This window comes from Solanum dulcamara, chromosome 8 (assembly GCF_947179165.1).
Source record: "Solanum dulcamara chromosome 8, daSolDulc1.2, whole genome shotgun sequence".
In the NCBI taxonomy this organism is placed as follows: domain Eukaryota; kingdom Viridiplantae; phylum Streptophyta; class Magnoliopsida; order Solanales; family Solanaceae; genus Solanum; species Solanum dulcamara.
In genome coordinates, this window is record NC_077244.1 from 65,858,777 (window position 1) to 65,880,630 (window position 21,854).

General features: G+C 32.2%; 2 protein-coding genes and 1 pseudogene across 2 annotated transcripts; 2 read left to right on the forward strand and 1 right to left on the reverse strand.

The window, feature by feature from the left end:
• Positions 1-12,541: 12,541 nt before the first annotated feature.
• Positions 12,542-14,503, forward strand: LOC129900339 (bifunctional pinoresinol-lariciresinol reductase 2-like). Its single transcript, XM_055975301.1, has 4 exons — positions 12,542-12,913; positions 13,116-13,356; positions 13,807-14,010; positions 14,159-14,503. The coding sequence occupies exons 1-4, from the start codon at positions 12,584-12,586 to the stop codon at positions 14,320-14,322; spliced, it is 939 nt and encodes a 312-aa protein (XP_055831276.1). The 5' UTR covers positions 12,542-12,583; the 3' UTR covers positions 14,323-14,503.
• Positions 14,504-15,373: 870 nt separating this feature from the next.
• On the forward strand, positions 15,374-16,796 carry LOC129901075 (mitogen-activated protein kinase kinase kinase 20-like; annotated as a pseudogene).
• Positions 16,797-17,219: 423 nt separating this feature from the next.
• On the reverse strand, positions 17,220-20,268 carry LOC129900083 (uncharacterized). The gene is made up of 4 exons (XM_055975048.1): positions 20,256-20,268; positions 19,957-20,107; positions 17,898-18,027; positions 17,220-17,733 (listed from the first exon to the last, which is right to left on the reverse strand). Exons 1-4 carry the CDS (start codon positions 20,266-20,268, stop codon positions 17,683-17,685), a joined length of 345 nt encoding a protein of 114 aa, XP_055831023.1. The 3' UTR covers positions 17,220-17,682.
• Positions 20,269-21,854: the final 1,586 nt, after the last annotated feature.

The window sequence follows — 21,854 nt, forward strand, 5'->3', positions numbered from 1 at the left end:
AAATATTTACCATGGTAGGACGGTTGTTTTCGAGAGACCCTCAGCTCAACATAATCATAAAAAAGGTTAGATACTGCTAAGAAGTATAAGAAGTTCAAAGCGATATGTGAAAGCAAATAACGAAAGTGACACAGATAAAATAAAGTAATCAAAGTACAGAGAGTAGTATATAATAACAGAAACCAGAGCACAAGAAATTATAGTACGCTAATGCGCCTACTAATAAGGAAGAATAACGAGACTTTGTACTAGCCTTCTATCCTAATATGGGTCCTCTACACCCTCCTATCTAAGGTCATATCCTTGGTAAGCTGTAACTACGCCATGTCCTGTCTAATCACATCTCCCCAATATTTCTTCGGCCTACCCCTACCTCTTCTAAAACCATCTATGGCCAACCTCTCACACCTCCGCACTGGGGTATCTGTGTCTCTCCTTTTTACATTCCTAAATCATCTCAGTCGTACTTTCTGCATCTTGTCTTCCACCGAAGTAACTCCTACCTTGTCCCGAGTAGCCTCATTTCTAATCATGTTGCTCCTGGTATGCCCACACATCCATCTCAACATTATCATCTCGACAACTTTCATCTTTTGAACGTAAGATACCTTAACTGGCCAATACTCCGCCCCATATAACATAGACGGTCTAACCACCACTTTGTAGAACTTGCCCTTAAGTTGTGGTGGTACCTTCTTGTCACATAGCACACTGTAAGTGAGCCTCCATTTCATCCATCCTTCTTTAATACGATGTGTGACATCATCGTCAATCTCCCCGCTGCCTTGCATGATAGACCCAAGGTACTTGACACTACTTTTCTTTTGGATGGCCTGGTCACCAAGTCTAACTTCCGCGCTAACATCCTGAGGTGTTTCATTAAACTTGCACTCTAAGTACTCTGTCTTGGTCCTACTCAACTTAAACCCTTTAGACTCTAAGGTATGTGTCCAATTCTCCAACTTAGCATTAACTCCACTACGAGTCTCATCGATCAGGACTATGTCGTCCGCGAAAAGCATACACCATGGAACCTTACCTTGAATTTGTCGCGTCAATCCATTCATAACCAAGGCAAATAAAAATGAACTAAGAGTTGATCCTTGATGCAACCCCATCACAACTAGAAAGTGCTCTGAGTCCCCTCCTACTGTCCTTACCCTGATTTTGGCACCCTCATACATGTCCTTGATCACCCTAATGTACGCCACAGATACACCTTTAGCCTCCAAACATCTCCATAGTATCTCTCGTGAAACTTTATCGTAAGCCTTTTCTAAGTCAATGAATACCATATGTGGCCTTTAATATCCAATATCTCCAAACCAATGGGAGATCTACACTATTTATTTTCTCTCTCTGTATGAGATATGAATTGGGCGAAAATTCTTAATAGCTGAGTTGGTTGACTCCTTGAACTTTCATTTATTGGTAAGGGTTCGATTCTCCACCTTGTAACTCCTCCCATGTTTCTCCTTTCCCTACCCCCAATTTTTTTAAAAAAAAATATAAATTGGACTTGAAAATGGATTAATGAAATTTTAATGTATAAAAACGTCGTCTTAATCAGATTTAGGGCTAGGTTAGTATCAGGACCCATGAAACAACATCAACAACAGAGTGTGGATGCCACCGGGGGTTTGTTAGACCGGTGGCATCTCGATGCTATATGAGAAATTGTAGCCTCAATATGACATGTTTTGGAAAATTGCGTAATTCCTTTTCTTTTTCGGCTAAGTAAAAAAAAGAAAAGAGAAAAGAATATAACTAATCAAGAATAAGAAATGAATTATAAAGTGCAAGAAATAGATCAAGAATAAGAAATGAATAATAAAGTGTAAGAAATAGAGCATGGAATAAGATCTTATATATTTGAGCTAGATAGTTATGTTTATGAACTAGATATGCCATATTGAGGCTATAATTCCGATCCCTCTTATAATTAAAAAAAAAACCTTAATTTTCATTCCTTTCGAGCGTTCGATAAAATTTCTAGCTTAGTATAATAGTTTGATTTCGGAAGTAATTATTGAATCACTTTTTTATTTGAAGATAACTTAGGAAATTCACACATTCACACTCTTGGACACCTTGACACACTCTTATTTGTGGAAAAAAGGGAAACGGTGGCAGCCGGACGGTTTACCGGCGAAGAAGATATTGAGAGGAGAGAGAGATTATGAAATCATGTTACGTAAGATAATTAAGTGAAATTGTTTATATCGTCGTTAGCTCAAATAAATGTTTTATAATATAATATGAGAGTTTGTTATTGGGTGAACTTAAAATTAAAATGAGCTATAAAATGAATATATTTGGAATCTAAACTCTAATTCATCTTAAAAATTAATTGAAGTGATGATTGTCCAAAACTATGAAAAAACTCTTACCAACTTTCATATGACAGGATAATTATGTCAAAGATGCTTACTCAACATAATTGAGTGTTTGGTTTTCATAAATTTACATATGGTATGGAAAGATTTGTGGATTATATATATACATTATGCCTCTGTTGACCTTTTCATTAGAATGGATTTCAAGGATGAAATGATTGGTATTATTAGAGCTGTACAGGTCAAATCGATAAATCACATCAAATTGATAAATCGAATCAAATCGGAAAAAAAAAATTGACTAGTGATTTGGTTTGGTGTTTGGAAAAAAATCCGGCCATTATAGGATTGATTTGGTTTTAACTAAAAATAATCAAACCGAACCCAAACCGACCCAACTATAGATATACTACTTTTAAATTATGTTATACATAAAAATATTTATTAAAATGTAATTTATAAATATTTTTTAATTTTTTTTCATAATTTTTGTTTTCTTTCTTACATTTAGATTTGAACTTGAGAAGCCCATCTAAATAATATACAAAAAAAGTTCATCTTATAAAGTTAAAACTTCAAACAGTGTTCTGCCTCCATCTTATATGTTGATATTTTGTACTAGAACTCTTTTTAATAAGCACTGCTCTATGCTTTTTATTAGATACTATGAAAAATCCGAGAAATTCGAAAAAACTCGAAAAATCCAAAAAAAAAACGAAAAACCCGAGAAAAATTGATATCGAAAAACCCTACTTTTATTGGTTTGGTTTGGTTTATAGATTTAATAACCCGACACAAATGGTTTGGTTTGATTTGTAAAAAATTCGAACCAACCCGGTCCATGTACACCCCTAGGTATTATCATCGTAATTATAGCAGCTTGCCACAAAACGATATTACTTGAAATAAATAAGTAAATAAATATATATATATATGAAGTTAACTAAACGTAATGCATACATCACGTGCAAATAAATTACGAGACATTTATTTTTAATAAACAATTTCATGAGAAACACTTCATTAATAAGTTTCAATTGCTTAATTTGATATACTGATAATTAAGGATAAATATTTACAGTGATGGTATTCAATTTCACTTTACATCAATATTTAATATAGATATTTCTTAATTAGAATATTAATAAAAACATTCTCTCTTTTTTTTTAATTTTCTTTTCTTTGACTGTCCGAAAAAAATTGACATAATTTAATCAAAGTGAGGTCTCGTCGATTAATCGATTATCAATATCCATGTATTTTCCGTCACACTTGAGTTTTCATCAATTTCTCATTGGTAAACCCCGACTACGTTCAATCGATTTTTCCACTCGAAAGTGCTCATGCTTTACTTGTATTTATTTATGGCGAGCCTGCTTTTAACATAGTTTATTTTAAAAATTATTATGTATTTGGTTGAGCTTTCAAGAAATTTTTTAAAAATAATTTGAAAGAAAATACTATTGAAAAAATTGGCCAAAACGCACGTGAAGCTATTTTGAGTTACGTACAGCAAGAAAAAAAAAACCGTTTGGCGAGAAGTTATAAATTATGTGGAAAATTTAAGAAATGACAAACATATTAAACTTAGTAATTTCTTATGGATATTGTTTTCATAATTACTCTCCATAATTATATTTATATTTGTTATGGTCATTAACGTTTGTATATCTCGCAACATTATACAAATTGAATTTTTTCGTTTGTATATCTCGCTGCATTATACAAATTGAATTTTCAAAAAAATTGTATATATTTACTTTCAGAATTGTATATTCGCTTCCAGATTTGCTTTAGAAATTTGTATATTCGCTTACAGATTTATATATGAGCCCCTAGATTTATATAATAGCAAATTTCATTAAACTATAGCCAATTCGTGTAATTAATTGAAACTATACCCTTATCACGTAATTATAGTAGTAATGTTTGTCAATCCGTGTAATTTTTCATAAATTATATCTTCTCTCTCGAATCATGCAAAAGCAAAAAATGGATTATTTCAAAATAAAAATAACATTATCACTAATACTAATTTGAGTGTTTTTGAAAATAGTCTCTCTATATTTGATAAAATTTGCGTACACTTTATTTTTTACAGACCCACATAATAACATTTCACTAGATATATTATTGTTATGTAACCTTATCACTAATTTTTATTTACGATACTTACCTCTTTAGTAATTTTCAAGAAAAGACAACACTAAAATATTATTTTCCTTCTCCCTCTGCACCATGTATTTTTTTTCCCGAACTCTTTACTTTTGCGAATCTTAGCAAATCCCGAACAACTTAGACATATTTTTATGAAATAAATTTGTTTTGAAGTATCCAAAGAATAAATTAAAACCATTTTTTCCTTTTAAAAACTATTAATTGTAAAGTAATTTTTTTTAAAACAATCCATTTATTGTAAAATGAATTTGTACATGTTTCTTTCGTAATTAACATTAAAGTAGGTTTTGAAAAATTAGTCAAACACGATTTGCTTATCAAATATTGAAATTTAAAAAATAACTTCTCAAATGAATAGACTAAAGTCAAACTATTATTCTCTATAAGTATTATTCCAAGATTTTATTTTAGCAAAAATATTTTCAAAATAAGTAATTAGAGAATCTTGACTTAACTAGATCTTTAATTTGACATTTTATGGTTAGACTCATTGTTAATTCAACAATATGATCTTTCTTTTTCTTGGTTTGGTGGTTGGTGATAAACGCCTGGTCATGGACTTGATGTTACATCATAAATTAATTAGTTAATTATTTTACACTTAAAAATATATATTTTTAATATGTTAAAATGTACAAATAAAAATAAAAATTTATTTTTAGTATAATAAATAAATGAAAGTGAACAGAGAAAATATAATACTAGGAAAAGAATGGGAAAATGAAGAACATACATGCTTTTATTGCCTGATTAATATCAATACTGACTGCGAGTTAAATAATCCAAATAACTGAATATTATTTAAACAGTAGTAAAAACTGGCTGCCCGTATTTAACCAATTCAAATGCATCTCAGTTCATTCATTTGACTCCTCCCTCTAAAGGAAGTCTGGGTAATAACAATTGTTGGGGTTTACCTGTATTTTAATATTAAATTAAAGTACATGATATGTTAATAGACATAAAGTAGAGAAAGTGATGTTATTATTTTTTTTGTAACTCATGCAACCACTATTTATGACATGTTCTCTCATTATTTCCTATTAATTAGTTTACTATATATGCCTCAAATTACTATCTACTTTCTTAACATTTATTTGTGAAAAACAATCTTATGCCTATATAAATGATGCTTTCTCCTTGTGTTGTGTAGATAAGAAAGACAAAAAATATTATATTTTAGATGAAAAAAGAAAATAGTATTATGTTTATACTTGAGATATAGGTGTAGTGAGAGAGAGAGAGTTGAGACAAAAAATATTATAACTCTCCAATCATTCAGTATAAAAGAGAGTAATTGTATGTTAAATGAAAGTATTTATATTGATAGAGTTTTGCACTCTTCAACTAATCGGGAAATATTGGAGTTATTTGACGTTGTCGGACTGTTGACCCAAGTTCATGCCTTCGTCCATAATAAAATTACACTATTGCTAATAATAGATTTTTATTAATTTTTCTTTTACAAACCCAAATTAAAGATAACTTATTTTTGCTTCCTTCTACCATAAAAGATCGAATAGACCCAATTACTCCACTTTCAATGGGACTGAATTTCTATTTCAAAAATCATCTCAATAATGCACATTTGATCTTGTCACGCCCCGAGAGGATAACTTAGGCATGACCGGCACTTGGAGACCATCTCTAGCCGCAAGCGAATCACTTGGTCTAATCACTCATTCAATTACTCAGCGGAAGACTCGACTCAATAGATAATTAACTCAAGTGGGCATTTAGAAACAACATCATCAATAAATAAATGATAGATTAAAAACACTCAAAATATAATGTAACTCGGTGTCATAAACTCAATAATGAAATTATGGTTTAAAAACAGTCTCTAAAAGAATCATTCTACTTAATTCTACTCTGTCTATCAAGCCTCTAACTAACTCATAAAAAGGTGCCGAGACAAGTCCACGGCTACCTCAAAGAACTACTAAATAATAAAGGAATGACTCGAAAGAAAGGAGCTCCTCCGTATGCAAAGAGGTCTCACCAAAATCGAAGAAGTAGATCCTCAATGATACACCTGTTGATGATCTTTAATACCCATATCTGCATCATAAAACGATGTAGGACAAATGACATCAGTACATAAAATGTACGATTATGTAATATAGTTGAAAGGAAACTTATTCAAAGATACTCAACTCAACTCAAAGGACTCACTTTGGAATGATTCAACTTAATAAAGCATGAAGTAAAATAGTAAAATACTTTAAATGATATGCAATAAGAGATGCAACTCAATATATAAAAATATAATATTTTTCTCTTGGGAAGTTTTTCGAACCGACAACCATCACTTATGAGCTAGTGAGAATACAACGCTTAAGAAATGTCGTTGTCGCAACCGTCCAATACCTTGCTAGGGTAAAGGACGTTCAAACTCAATTGATCTAAAATTACTCAAAATCCATCGTTTTGGGACTTACAGAGGCATATAGTCACGACCCAACCTACCGGAACATGCGGACACCCACTCTAAGACATAAGTAGGAGAACCCTTAACCTCTTACATGAAAAACATTGCGGAATTTATATCAAAACTTGAGTAATTAAGTCAAAAGTTTATAGAAATCTGTAGTAATACACTTGTACAAAAATAACACATAACAAACCTCCTGGATACTAGTCTAAAATAGGTACAAGAGCTTCTAAGAGTGATAACATAATAAATGAACAATGACACAACTTTCACCATAAGGAAGGAAAATAGAAGCTGCTGGAGAATCACATCTGTCTTCACCTAAAAGTCATAACTGACCCTACAATCAGACTGTGCCTAGTAGTATAGCAAAAGTAGTATCAGTATAAACAACACATACTGATACGCATCATCGTTCAAGTTGATACCCATCACATAGTATATGAACAGAAAAATAAGAGAGATCATGATAAGTTAACTTCATAAACCTGTCCAACTAGCTAAATAGGTGAACTCCTTACTGTCATTCTTATAGTCTTCACCACTCTACTACTCACTTCACTCCATCAATTACCATCTAACAGCCTTATCCACTTAATGGTTCCACCCCATTACCACGGGTCTTGATCCAATCGTCTCACAACATAAGAACCTAGCCATTCCATAACCATACCTCATAACTAACCCCAATTTTTAGTGACAACTACGATGGGGAAAACCTCAATGAGAACAATTCTCTCTAACCAACAACCTCCACCTCTAAACCTATAAAGATAGGATAAATAATACATCACATATGTCACATCGAAGTCTGACACTGTCCACCATCTTACCCTTTAGTAAAACTATACAAGCTCACTATTTTTATAACTAACATGCCTTAACTCACGAGTTTCTTTATAAAATAATTTTTTATGACTCATTTACCACTAACCTTATTATTACATGAAAATATAGATATCATCAGGTGCTCTCATGGGACCATCCACACACACATACTTGCCCTTTTAAGGGACTCAATCCAGTCGCATATGTGTCGGAACGTGACACCTAATCCAAGAATATGTCAGAACATGACACCCAATTCAAATACATATCAGAATGTGATATTCAATCCATATATGTGTCGAAACATGAAACCTAATCCAATTATGCAAATCAATCACAAACTATCAATAATAGACAATATTATATCACCAAGAACATGTTCATCACAAAACAAGCCAGCAAGTGATCATTTGCATAAAGTCTAGCATGTTTCCCCTATCCATACACACCTATGCATATTACAAGTAACTCAACAAGTACATGAAACAAACACAGGAAATAAACCATCGCCTACACTACTAAATCCTTAAGGTTTATCTTCAATATCTACGTATTTTATATCTTTGCACACACTATTATTCCCATTATAATCTAACCATTTATACACACTAATATCACAATCAATAAACTTTCACAATTATTACAACTCCTTCTTAACCAGGTCACATTCGAAAATAACACTAATATAACTGAAATTTCTACATGTGGCCCATGACCCACAACTAAACTATACGATTTCTCATTAAAATTTCCTTCTATACTATACAAGGGGTATAGATTTACAACTCAGAAAAAGAGAAACCCAGCCTACCTAGGTGTGAAGCAACTGTGGAGAGATAATACAACTGAAATCATTGGCTCCAGATGTTCTACGGGCAAGACTGGACTAAATTCCACTGGTTGAAAACCTTCCAATGCTGAAATTCCTTCCCCTCTTCTTTCCAAGTCAAGAGCAATCTTTTTGGAGAGTTTTTTTGCAATAACCCTCGCCTATCACCTATCCGTGGAAAAAGTGGGGAAAATAAGAAAATTGCATCTTAAGTTCTGTCCCACGTTATCCCACTCTGGCAGCCACATTTCCGCTCTAGCGGCGCTGCTAAGGCGGGACCATACCGCTCTGGCGGGATGGTGGGACCCAGTCGAGTAAATTTCTTGCATTTTTTTTTAATCTTAACTAACGACGAATCGGATTATTACACATATCCTCTGTCCTACACTGGTTAGTAGTTTATGGGGTTTAAGTGTCCTCTACTCTTACCCAAATCGGTGTTCAATATTACACCCAAAATACTTTATTATTATGCCCATATAGTGAATAAAATACTCAATTAACTCATTTAGTCTCTTTTGGACTTTAGCTCAAAACTCAACTCATATCTTTTCTTTAAAATATATATAATCTCAACTCAATGAATGCATTTAAAAATAAAAGTATAATTTAACTTCTCAACTCAATGTCAAAATAGATGTTTTAATGTAATAATGCTTAACTCATTTATACTTAAAATACTCAGTTCAAAACAATAATTAAGGGATTTCTAAAATTCATGCTCAAAATAATAATTAAGAAATTTTCCAAACTCAGGCTCAAAATAATAATTAAGAGACTTCTCAAACTCAACTCATGCTCAAACTCTTTCTTAATCAAAGATGAAAATAGTCATTCTTTAAACTTAAAATAATACATAATTTAATTAATGCAAAACGTTCACAAATCATTCTTTAAAAACTCCATCAATGGATAAAATACAAATGATAGAACTCAATGAATGAAGACATTACTCATTCGGAACTCAAAGAACTAGGGCTAAACCTCAACTCAACTATTAACGATAGAATTTAGATATAGGGTGTGTGGATGAACTCAATCGAACGCTATGATTAGCCTTACATACTTTGAATGAAGATTATTTGAGCGAAAATCAAAGACTTGGCTTGAAACTCTTGAACCCTAGCTTCTCCTCTTCTCTCCGATTCTTGCTCTAAAAAGTTTTGGGTGTTTAATGTGAGAAAAACCCCTTTAGAAACTGATAAGGGATGAATTTTAGTCCCAAACATCGTAGGTTAAGTATAGCTGAGATGCGAAAAAGACCAGAACGCCCCTCATTAAAATTGAAAACTGACCAAAAGATACATATAAATCGCATTCGAGGAATGCATTTTATGAACAACTCTTAAATCACATTCCTGACATGCGATTTATAGCCAATTTTGAGTTTTGGCCAAATTTTTGGGAAAATTGCACTGTGGGGGAGCAGGTCCGCGAAGCGGACTGGTCGCGCACCTTTCTGCAAATGCAATTTTACCCCAAAAAATTATCTTTTGATATGATTGGCCTAATATTCAATCGAGACCACATTCTCACATGATTTTTCCCCCTTATCGATATTCCGGCCTCAAATTGGCCAAAAAAGTTAGAGATGATATATTATGCGAGCGTGCTATCCTTTTGAGGTATTTTGATAATTTTTGGGGTATTACAGATCTCCATCTTAATAGACTTACCAAAAATATTTATTTTCCACCTTGCTTTATAATGAAACTTCACTATTGTTAACAACATATTTTTGTTACATTTTTCTTTCACAAATCCAACAGATGATTGATGTTCAACCATTGTTGAAGTTCGACGTTTCAAAATTTAAAAAATGAATTTTCACAAATATGTTTTGTTTCAAGTGAGTATTATTACAAAAAATCAGTTCCGTATTGAAGAGCCTAAATCTAATTTTTTGGGTGATTTGGTGTAGTTTTTGTGAATGTGATGCTTGGATTCAAGAAGAATGACGAATTCCATTTTTTAATAATAGTGTATACAATTATATATTGTTGTATATGAGTGTATATCACCTCTTATAATTTTGTAAAATACAGTATATTGGGTATTCCCAGACCCCACGTTGTGAAAATTCACGGGGTTGTACAATATATTGGGTATATAATATTGTATATCAAATTTTTAAACATTTTGGTAAAAATAAAATATGAAAGTTTTTCATATTGTTGTATACCGAATGTATATTATTGTATATCGAATTGAATTTTGGGCTAAAAATTTGCAAAGTAAAGTTTGCGCTATATTTTTATGTAAATTAGGTAAGGTACTATTCTGAAGATTTTCCATTATTAAAAGACAAAAACTAATACTTATTAAGTATATAAAAAAATTCAAGGGAATATACGACCCAAGAAATAATATTAATGTATGATATTGTTTTGTACTTGAAATAAGGTGTCATATCTCAATATTAAAGTTGAGATTAATTTTATATTGTGTTTGATTGACAATAAATTTGTCTTGAATAAATTTGTGTTGTCAAATAAATACAATATAAATTTAATTTCAATCTTAATTCTGAAATATCACATCTTATCCTATTAAACTTTGAATTATTTTTATCCCATATTCTAAATGAGATAAATTAATTTCAGAACTATAATCTCAATATTATATTCCAAAATAATTTAATTGGCAAATCAAATGTAGTAAATAAGACTTTCTTGATTTTAAAGAGAAGCTACAGATTGCCCTACCAAATAGAGAAGTACTTCCCAAGTAAAAGTCATAGATCTCCTTAAGTTACCTTCTCATATTTGTTCATACTTAACGTTTATAATATAATAGAAATAATGACAAGTTAGGCTACACAAATTTTATTTTCACATACTTTTAATTTTTTTAAAATATCATTGAGCATTCTTTTACAATTTTATTCGACTTTATTTATTAGTTTTTCAATCAAACTATCAGAATTGAACCCAAGCTAATCACTTTGATTTCACAAAATCTTGCAAATTAATAAGCATAAAAAAGCTTAATTAAAATCAAGGAAATCTATGTATAGCAATAGTATAAACTATGTTATCGTAGCTTCGTGTTTTAGTTTCAGCACGATTTGTTTTTTTAATGTCCAACAAAAATGAATAAAATCTATATATAATAACAAAAGAAAACCTGTACTCCAAGACAAAACCCACAATAGAAGGAAAAAAAACAAACAAACAAAAAAACAAATTAAGGGTGTGTTTGACGTGGAGGAAAATATTTTCTCTCTTTTTTTTTTTTTTTTTTTATGTGTGGTACTTGATCAACATATTTTTTCTAAGAAAACAAGTTCCTTAAAAATGAGAAAAATATTTTTTTTTAATGAAAATAGGAAAAATAAGTTTCATAACTGACATTCCAAGCTCATATTCTCAATATAATTTTCTATATGCACAATATAATTTTACGACGAAAACAAAGGATAGGTGTTCAAGTGACCACTCTTAAGTCCATGTAGCTATGCCTCTGCTCCCACCGACCCAACACTCCAACCCCCACCTCTTGACCATCCCACCCGGAACAGCGGAACCCCCACCCAACGCACCTCCCACCCCATAATATTTTGTTAGACTACATATAACTGCTATTAGAAAATAAATCAGAAACTCAATTATTTTTCATAAAAAAAACATCTTCCTTTGTAGCAAACACACCGTTTATACGCAATAACAAAAACAACTTTTAGCGGTAATAAATATATACATTAACAAAGAGTGTCAAAAAATTGCCGGCATTAGTTAATTGTCATTGAATCCAACGTCACTATAAACTTTAGGAACATTTACAAAAGATGTTAATTGCCTCTAGAGAAAAAACATATTTAGTAGCAATTAAACTATTACCGTTAATTAATTGCCGCTAAAACTATATAGAAACAAGATTCGTTCTATAAATAGGCAATATGGAGTATATATCCATCATATATTAACTATAATATATCCATCCAAGGAGAAAAAGAAGAAGAAATATTTATATAGAGAGATGGGTAAAAGCAAAGTATTGATAGTGGGAGGAACAGGATACCTTGGGAAAAGATTGGTGAAAGCTAGTTTAGCAAATGGAAATGACACATACATTTTACAACGTCCTGAAATAGGAGTTGAAATAGAGAAAGTTGAAATGCTTATTTCTTTTAAGATGCAGGGAGCTCACCTTCTAACTGCTTCTTTCAACGATCATCAGAGCCTCGTGGATGCAGTTAAACTCGTGGACGTTGTAATATGTGCCATCTCCGGCGTCCATATTCGTAGCCACCATATCTTGCTTCAACTCAAGCTTGTGGATGCCATCAAAGAAGCTGGAAATATCAAGGTACGTAATCTTAAACTTTTTATGCAATTATGTTGGGACAGAGTGACTTTTTTATTACAAAACGAAGAAAAGTGACTTTTTTTTTTAATTACAAGTTTTAGCTACGTACTAGTTGAGTGACATTCCGGATAATTAAGCTGATCACTCTATTAAATCGAAGAATTTTGATATGCTTTCTCACATGGATTTATAAAATGTACAGAGATTTTTTCCATCTGAGTTTGGAACAGATCCAGCAAGAATGGAAAATGCAATGGAGCCAGGTAGAGTCACATTTGATGATAAAATGGTTGTGAGGAAAGCCATTGAAGAAGCTGCCATTCCTTTCACTTATGTCTCTGCTAATTGCTTTGCTGGTTACTTTCTTGGTGGCCTTTGTCAAATTGGTCACATCCTTCCTTCAAAAGACTCTGTTGTCTTGCTTGGAGATGGCAATCAGAAAGGTGATTCTCCTGAGTTTAAGTTATATATATCATTAACATAAATGATTTCGTACACTATCAGGTCACTCGAAGAATATATACACAACAAGGGTGGATGTACCTTTTGACCACAAGTTTATTTGAACCCATAACTTTCAATTACACAGTATATGACACTAAGAATCTTAAAAGTTGAACTCATTAATTATAAATTCTGAATCCGCCTCAATCTACTGGTAAGTCTCCTTAAAATGTTGGAGTACCGGTAATATTGAAAATAAGATAAGTTACCTGCTACAAGAATGTAATCCGAAAATATTCTTATATGTACTTATTGTGTGTATATATATATATAACCTAAACTCAATTCTCTCTTACAATTTTCTCATTTTTCTGACCTAAGGATATTTGTAATATTAAAAATAAGATAATGTGTATTAGTAACTAGATCTTTTTTGTTTAATTTTGCAGCAATTTATGTGGACGAAGATGATATCGCAACATATACTATCAAGGCCATAGATGATCCAAAGACACTCAATAAAACACTTTACCTTAGGCCTCCTAAAAACATACTTTCTCAAAGAGAGGTGGTTCAAATATGGGAAAAGCTCATTGGCAAAGACCTTAAAAAATCAACTCTTTCCAAAGAAGAATTTTTGGCTCCCATGAAGGGTAAGAACCATTTTATCTAACAAATCATATTTTGTACTTTCTTTTCCCCAATTAATTTGACGTCATTTCTCATTTATCGAGAGTCGATTTAATGAATTACCAAAACTAAATCGGACTTTTTATTGTGGGGAAACATAAAAAAAAATAGAGCTTGAATATGCGGAACAAGTTGGATTGTGTCACTATTATCACGTATGCTATGAAGGCTGCCTTGTGAATTTTGAAATAGGAGAAGAAGGAGAAGAGGCATCAAGACTCTATCCAGAGGTTAAGTACACTACCGTGGAAGACTACATGAAGCGTTATGTATAACTCTAATTAATAAGCATGATATGTATATATGTCTCGTATTGATTCTTGGTTTTGGCTTTGTAATAAACTTATTGATTATTCACTAATAATTGTATATATAGAGACCTTGACGATTTGATAATAACATCATACATACTTTTAGCAAAATCAGGAGGATGATAATAATAATAGTAATTTTCATACAGAAATTGGAGTAGTCCTTATATACTCTACAAATAGAGAACATAGACCTCCTCTCAAATTTTTCTTTACAACCTTAGCTCGCTTGTTGTTCTTAATATTAGACTTCACTCTTCTATTTTGATGTATTCGGAACATTTTTTAAAAGGGATTCTTATATAATTGTACAGGCAACAGGAAAAATAGTATATGTAATATATCAATATTGTATAAATAATATATAACCGTGTATATATGATGTATAACTATGTATAGGGACGTATATATAGATCCATATATGTTTTATACAATATTTATACATTTCTAGACTGAGTTTTTTCCCCAATCCCGACCAACTCAAATCTCTTATAAATAGTCCTAAATATAAATATGAGTTTCTCTCGATATTTTGAGTCTCTTGATATATTATTCACTTGCAACGATTCACGTTTGTAGTACGTCAAATTTTAAAATCGAGCTTTAATAAGTTTTAATGGCTAAACATGGAGTCTTTCAATCACAACCAATTCAAAATCTATAAAATTTTAGATATAAACTCCTTTAGATGTTTTGGAACTTTTAATTTATATTCTTTAATTTGATTATTAAATTATTTCACAAATATCTTATTCAAGAAATATATTTAGAACGAAATGGAATTAAGTTAATCCCTAAAGGAATAGGAACACACTGAAGAATAGTGTAGAAGGTGAGAATAGAAAATAAACCTTTTAAATAGGAACAGGGCAAGGGGAATATAACCTTTGTACAAGACTTGCACTACAAGGTAAAATAATAGGAAACAAACGTTAAACCAAACTAAAATAGAAATAGGAATACATTCCTATAAAATTGTATATATATATATATACTTACGCACAGCAACATCCAATTCAATCCAAATCTTTTCGTTAGTATACTATACTGCCCAACTAGCAGCATTGTTTCTTTCGAATGGCGGAATTATTGTGGAAGAGAGGCACAACTCTTGGTCAAGGTAGTTTCGGTGTCGTCTCATTAGCTTCTACGTCCAACTCACTATTTCGTGGTGTTACTCTTCCATCTGTCATTGCCGTCAAGTCTTGCAACCGCAGTGCTTCTCAATCGTTGAAAGAAGAAGAGGAATTTCTCCGCATGTTCAAAAACTCTCCTGGAATTATTCCCTGTTTCGGAGCTACTCTCTCCTTCGAAGATGAAGTCATCTTTTACAACTTATAGCTGGAGTATGCTTTAGGAGGAAGCCTTGCCAATTGTCTTCGGAACTGCAATTCACTATCGCAGTTTGAAATTAAAAGATACACAAATAATGTTCTTTTAGGCTCAGTTGCGTTCACACCAACGGAATTATTCACTGTGACATCAAGCCTGACAATATTCTCCTTGTGGGCACCGACAAAACTGCCAAGATAGCTGATTTCGGACTCTCTATGACTTTTGAACAAGGCGTGAAAGAAAAACGGAAACTGATGATCAGGGGAACAAAAAGGTATATAGCACCTGAATTGGTGCGTAACTGTGAGTATGGCCCACAAGTTGATATTTGGGCTCTTGGCTGCAGTACTGTCTATGAGATCATTACGGGGACACCGCTGTGGGACGGAGATGATGACGATGTGTTGCACAAAATCGGGTTTGAGAAACCAAAGTTTAAGAATTCAAAGTTGTCGAAGGAAGCCAAAGATTTTCTGGGAAAATGTCTTGTGAAGGATCCAGCTTCCGTTGGACGACCGATATGTTCTTGAACCACCCTTTTCTGCAGAATTCATCCAAAGTAACCAACACAACAAAGACAAGGAAGAAAAAAAGTGGTTCAATGTCCCTTCAACACAAACCAATCCAGAAGATAACGTTTAAGATCGGCGGTGGTAAATTCGTGAGGCAATTGCGAGATCTCAAGGAAGTAGGGAATGAAACTCGTGGAAGGGTATATATAGATCCATAATAAAAAGAATAATTTGTAATATGTAAAGAAGTATGTGGTGTGAGCTTGATTCCTCTTTAGGATTTATTTTGGGGTACTTAGGCAGCGTGTGGCGAAGATATCCTCACGTGCATCCCCTTATTAGTTTAATAAAAAAAAATTGTATAGTCGATCAACAAAAGGCGAGTTAATATATTTGTTTTCTGGCTATAGATGAGAGGCATCAGATCAGTTTGGCATCACATGCCTTAATAAATTTTATTTGTTGTTGTTGAAGTAATCAAATATATGTAAGCATGTTTTTGCCTCTCCATTTGATTACCCCCTCCAGGTGTCATGAGAGAGAATAAGTTCTTTCAACCTACTATTATGAAGATACATAAGAACATGTCAACAGAGCATATTTCTTTCAGTGTAAAGTGATTTCATTCAAAATAGAAAGGCGATTCTCAGTCATAAAAATAAATAGCAGCATTACTTCATTGTAAAAGCAGAAAGGAGGAACTCATTGATTCCATATGGTTACCTTTTTGCCATCTTACATTAATTTGTCTCCGGTTTTGCACTTTGTAAGGACAGATTCAAGAAACTCATCTTGTAAAGTCTAATGCTAATGAACTTTTTATGGTTCCGATACCAAATGAAGGCTTCTATTGCTTTTGGTTTTAATTTAGTGGTACTCCTTCCTTTTCATTTTAGGTGGCACCTTTCGATCAAAATTTGTCGTTTAAAATGTTAATTAACCTGTAGCAGTACAAGAAAACATTAATGCAATAATTAAGAAATATTATATACTTATGAGTTGGGAATTCTACTTTATTTTATTATCAGTTCCTGGATTAGATACTTTATACATACCTTTTAACATATGCCATGAAACTAGTTACACAATCATACATAGCCAACCAACAAATTCACAAACTAAACCTTCTTGCTGATCTCATCTACTAAAGGAGTCAAGAAGTATTGATTCATCAGATAAAAGTTAGTAACAACAAGAAATACTAACAATAATTTTCCACCTAATTGTCAGGAACAAAAATCTTAACTAAGCTAACATTTTCATTGATCTTGATTGAAATTAAGAAGTGAAATTCACAGGAAGCAACCATGATTAACTTCCACTCATTTAGTAGGAGTTAAACGCGCAGGAGGAAAGTCATCAACAGGCTCGCGTTTGATTCTTGGAACCAAAGGAATAACTGATTCAGACCCATTGGAGGTAGCAGCAGTAACAGTTTCTACATTTTCTCCAGCTATCATGTCTCTCTCCATATCAATCACTTTGTTGCGGTGAAATCATCCCCACAGGAAGTGCTCGCTGTTCCATCCTGCAGGAACATCCACAAGGTCAGATGTAGCTCCAGAATTAAAAAGGCATAATCTTCTGGATAGACAGGAAAATTGATCTTTTACAGAGCATAATTGAATATACATATTATCTAAAAATTCATTGAAAGGGAATAAGAAAATGAGAAAAGAACATAGAGATTACAAATGTATTTTGAGAATCACTGCACAGGGCTGTGGATGCAAGTATAAGCAGCTCAACATCATTTATAAGCGTTCTCATCGCCAAAGCATTTATACGCATGAACTCCACCAGAGAGAGAGATATCTCAGACCTACATATAATGGGAAATGCAAATCAATTTCTAATACAAACATTCCTGGGCAAGGGCACATTTCTACTTTGCAACTTCAGATAGATTATATAAGGCAGAAGCTGACCTTTCTCTCTCACTTGCAAAGAAATACAGTCCTATGTCTTCTTTACCCGGACAATGATTGCTGAATAGACTTGCCTAGATATCCCCACGCGGTACTAGCTCAAATTTAAGAGTATCAGGAAATAGCCTCAGTGGCAGACCCACCTGGTGTCCAGGGGTTCATCCGAACTCCGTTCGGCAAAAAATTATACTATTTATACATGGTTAAAATATTTTTTTATATATAAATAGTAGATGTTGAACTCCCTTCGGCTAGTTCGTGTGTCTACTTTTTTAGATTTTGAACCCACTTATTAAAAATCCTGGTTCCGCCACTGAATAGCCCTACGAACTCATACACCTAACGTCTAACTCTGGAAAGAGGATGAGCCTGGATACAGTTATTGAATATCCCAGGTGCAAGTTCCAGAGCACCTAAGATGTCAAAACATCCCCTAAAATGCAAAGAAGAGAAAGACTAATAATTATAGTGCAAATTCTTCAAGTAAAAAAGAGATCTTCAATATATATGTAATCTGTAGGATAATCAAAGGGAAGCTTCTTGATTTTTGACACATAGCGGAAGGCGTATTCAAGTTTGAAGGACACAAAAAATCCATGAAGCAATTTTTCACAGAAAAAAACATAAAGAGTAAGCTAAAAATTATTTTGCACTGTACATCTCGTTAAGTTGCACAACTGAAATTTCTTAGAAAATAAACAATGTATGGCTCCCATACAACCTACAATTTCTTGTTTCCCATACCTGAAAACCTGAGATGGTCCATAATAGAATGACATAGAGCGCCTGTAACTTCAAGTCCTCAAGTTTACTAGCATCTTACTAAGCACTATCTATTCAGATTATCATTATGTCACGACTCGCAACTTTGTATGAGCAGAAATCTTTCCTATAGTTGTGCAAATATTCTACAGTACCCTAATCACTTTTTTAATGATACTAATGGCTGTTAAATTTGACAAGATTCTACATAAATTAATGTGAAGATTTGATAGGAAGATAATTCTTTTTTGGTATAAAAAGTCAAGGTAGGAAATTTGTAGTTAAAATATTGGTAAATCATTAAATGGTTTCACAAGATAATCCTTGACATTTTAATTCAGAGTGATGTCATGAATGACATCAAAAGGAAGTTTTCATTCCTATAAATAGGTAGCTTTTGATTCATTTGTAACACACCTCTCACTTGCCTTCTATGTTTTGCTGCAACATTATAAAGGAAAAATAATAATTTTATTATGTGTATATAATCTAAATACTTGTTCCACTGTCATTACACCAAGACTTTTGTTATGTTAGTGGAACAAGTATTTAGATTATATACACATAATAAAATTATTATATTTTCTTTATAATGCTGCAGTAACTTCTTGATAACAAAGAATTTATATTGAGGAAGTAAAAAGGCTATAGATATGAAGGCTAGTGAAGTTAAAACATATTCAAGTTAACACCTAGGATATTTATCATAGCAAGTGCTAATCAATGCCAATGGAAATTCTATCAGTGTAAATATTCACTACTACTCTTTTATGTGTTGAACACTTCTTTATACGAATGATGAACCCAATAAAATAGATAACTCTCTAAATTAATCTTATCTACGCTTTTTATTTAAAATATTCGAAAATCAGAAATTCGAAACATTCTGTCGTAAAGCACTCCACATTTACAACCTTTCCTTTTATATTTCCCATTAAAGAGAAAAAAAATCTTAATCCCAATGCTAATCATCATCCCAAAACTAAACAAAAAAACAAGTGCATAATCGCATAAACATTAGCTACGTGTTTTATGAATGTTGAATCGCATAAAAGAAATACCATGTGGGCCTGTGGTTCCTTTTGCATCGGAGAGAAAGTGGCCATTTGAGCTCCACGTACGGCGGCACACAGACAAACAAAGAAAAAAAGGTCTCAAACGGTTCTACACTACACTGTACAGAACTTGTATGTTTTGCTAATACTTTCTCCGCTCACTTTTATTCGACACATTTAAAATGTTTCAAAACATACAAGTTGTGTGCAGTGTAGGACCGTTTGAGACCTTTTTTTCTTTGTTTGTCTGTGTGCCGCCGTACGTGGAGCTCAAATGGCCACTTTCTCTCCGATGCAAAAGGAACCACAGGCCCACATGGTATTTATTTTATGCGATTTAACATTCATAAAACACGTAGCTAATGTTTATGCGATTATGCACTTGTTTTTTTTGTTTAGTTTTGGGATGATGATTAGCATTGGGATTAAGATTTTTTTTCTCTTTTGGAAAATATAAAAGGAAAGATTGTAAATGTGGAGTATTTTATTGCAGAATGTTTCGAGTTTTTGACTCTCGGATGAGATTCTAAATTTTTTTGAAATAATTTTTTATCTCTTTTACATATTTTGAATTATAATTTATTATAACTTATAATACTTTTTATATACTTCAAATATATAATTTTATTTTTAAAAAATAAAAATTTCATGTCGATATTCGATCAAAAGTAAAAAAAGAAAACTGTTGATATTCTAACCAAGCCACACGTTCGTAGGAACTTACTAAAAAAAGGTAGGTTTTACCTTGTGTGGTTGTTGTCCCTTTCGCCTTTGAGAGTGAGTGGCCATTTACGCTCCACAGCGGCACACTAACAAAGAAAAAAATTCAAACGGATCATACGTATCACATAACTTTTGAGTAATAAATTAATTTCAAAACATAAAAAATCACTGCCTTAGCTTGGAGACATTTAATCAAAAGGAATTTTGCACATTTCGCATTTCTGCAGAGAGTATACTAAACTATTGGCGGACTCCGATATGAATATCAAACACCGAATAAAAATTTTAAAAAAAATAAATTGGACTACTGGGAAGAGATTCTTTCTCGTTCAGTTCCTCCATATTTTCATAATTGTATGTTTGTTATGTCTATATATATTATATAATTTCACTTAAAATAAAAATAATAAGCATATATGAAATAAACAACAAAAAGATAGACATCATACCTAAAAATTTGAAACTCTAATCTCAAGACGCTGAATCAAAATGTATTATAATGAATTAGTTTCTCTTGAGGTATACCTATATATATATAGGTGAAAGTATGTGTATTGTGTATAGAGACAAAAGGATAAAAAGAGAAAACAGTAAATGTAGAGCCATAAACTATAATCCAGAAAGTATAAGCAGATTATATAAAAAGCAACTAATTAATTGTATTATGTCGATTAGCGTGTATCGGTCAAACCGTCAAGTCAAATTGAATCAAGAACTAAGTCAAACCGAAGAAAAGACTGATTTGTGGTTTGACTTGGTTGGTTTGACATTGAGAGAAAAAAAACGACCACTCTTTTGTTGGTTTGTTACTATTGACACCAAACTGATATAAGATATAATTTTATCTTTTTTATACATAAAAAATTATTAATTATAATATTTTCTATTAATATATTTTAAATTAGTTTATAGTTTTCAATATTTAGATAAATTATTTCTGTCGAAGGGAAGTGAATTTCTGCTCGAAAGAAATAGGTTATTTCCTTACGAATTTTAACAATCAGCAAATTAATATTAATATCAGGAAAAAGAAAATTAATTAATGAAAACGAAATAGATATTTTGTTCAATCAAATATGAAGTCGAAGTTGAGATCGAAATTGAATGAGGCACGATAACAACGACGAGAGGGAGTCTCTCTTCTCAACCCTTTAATAGTTAGGATGAGTGTTTTTACTCAA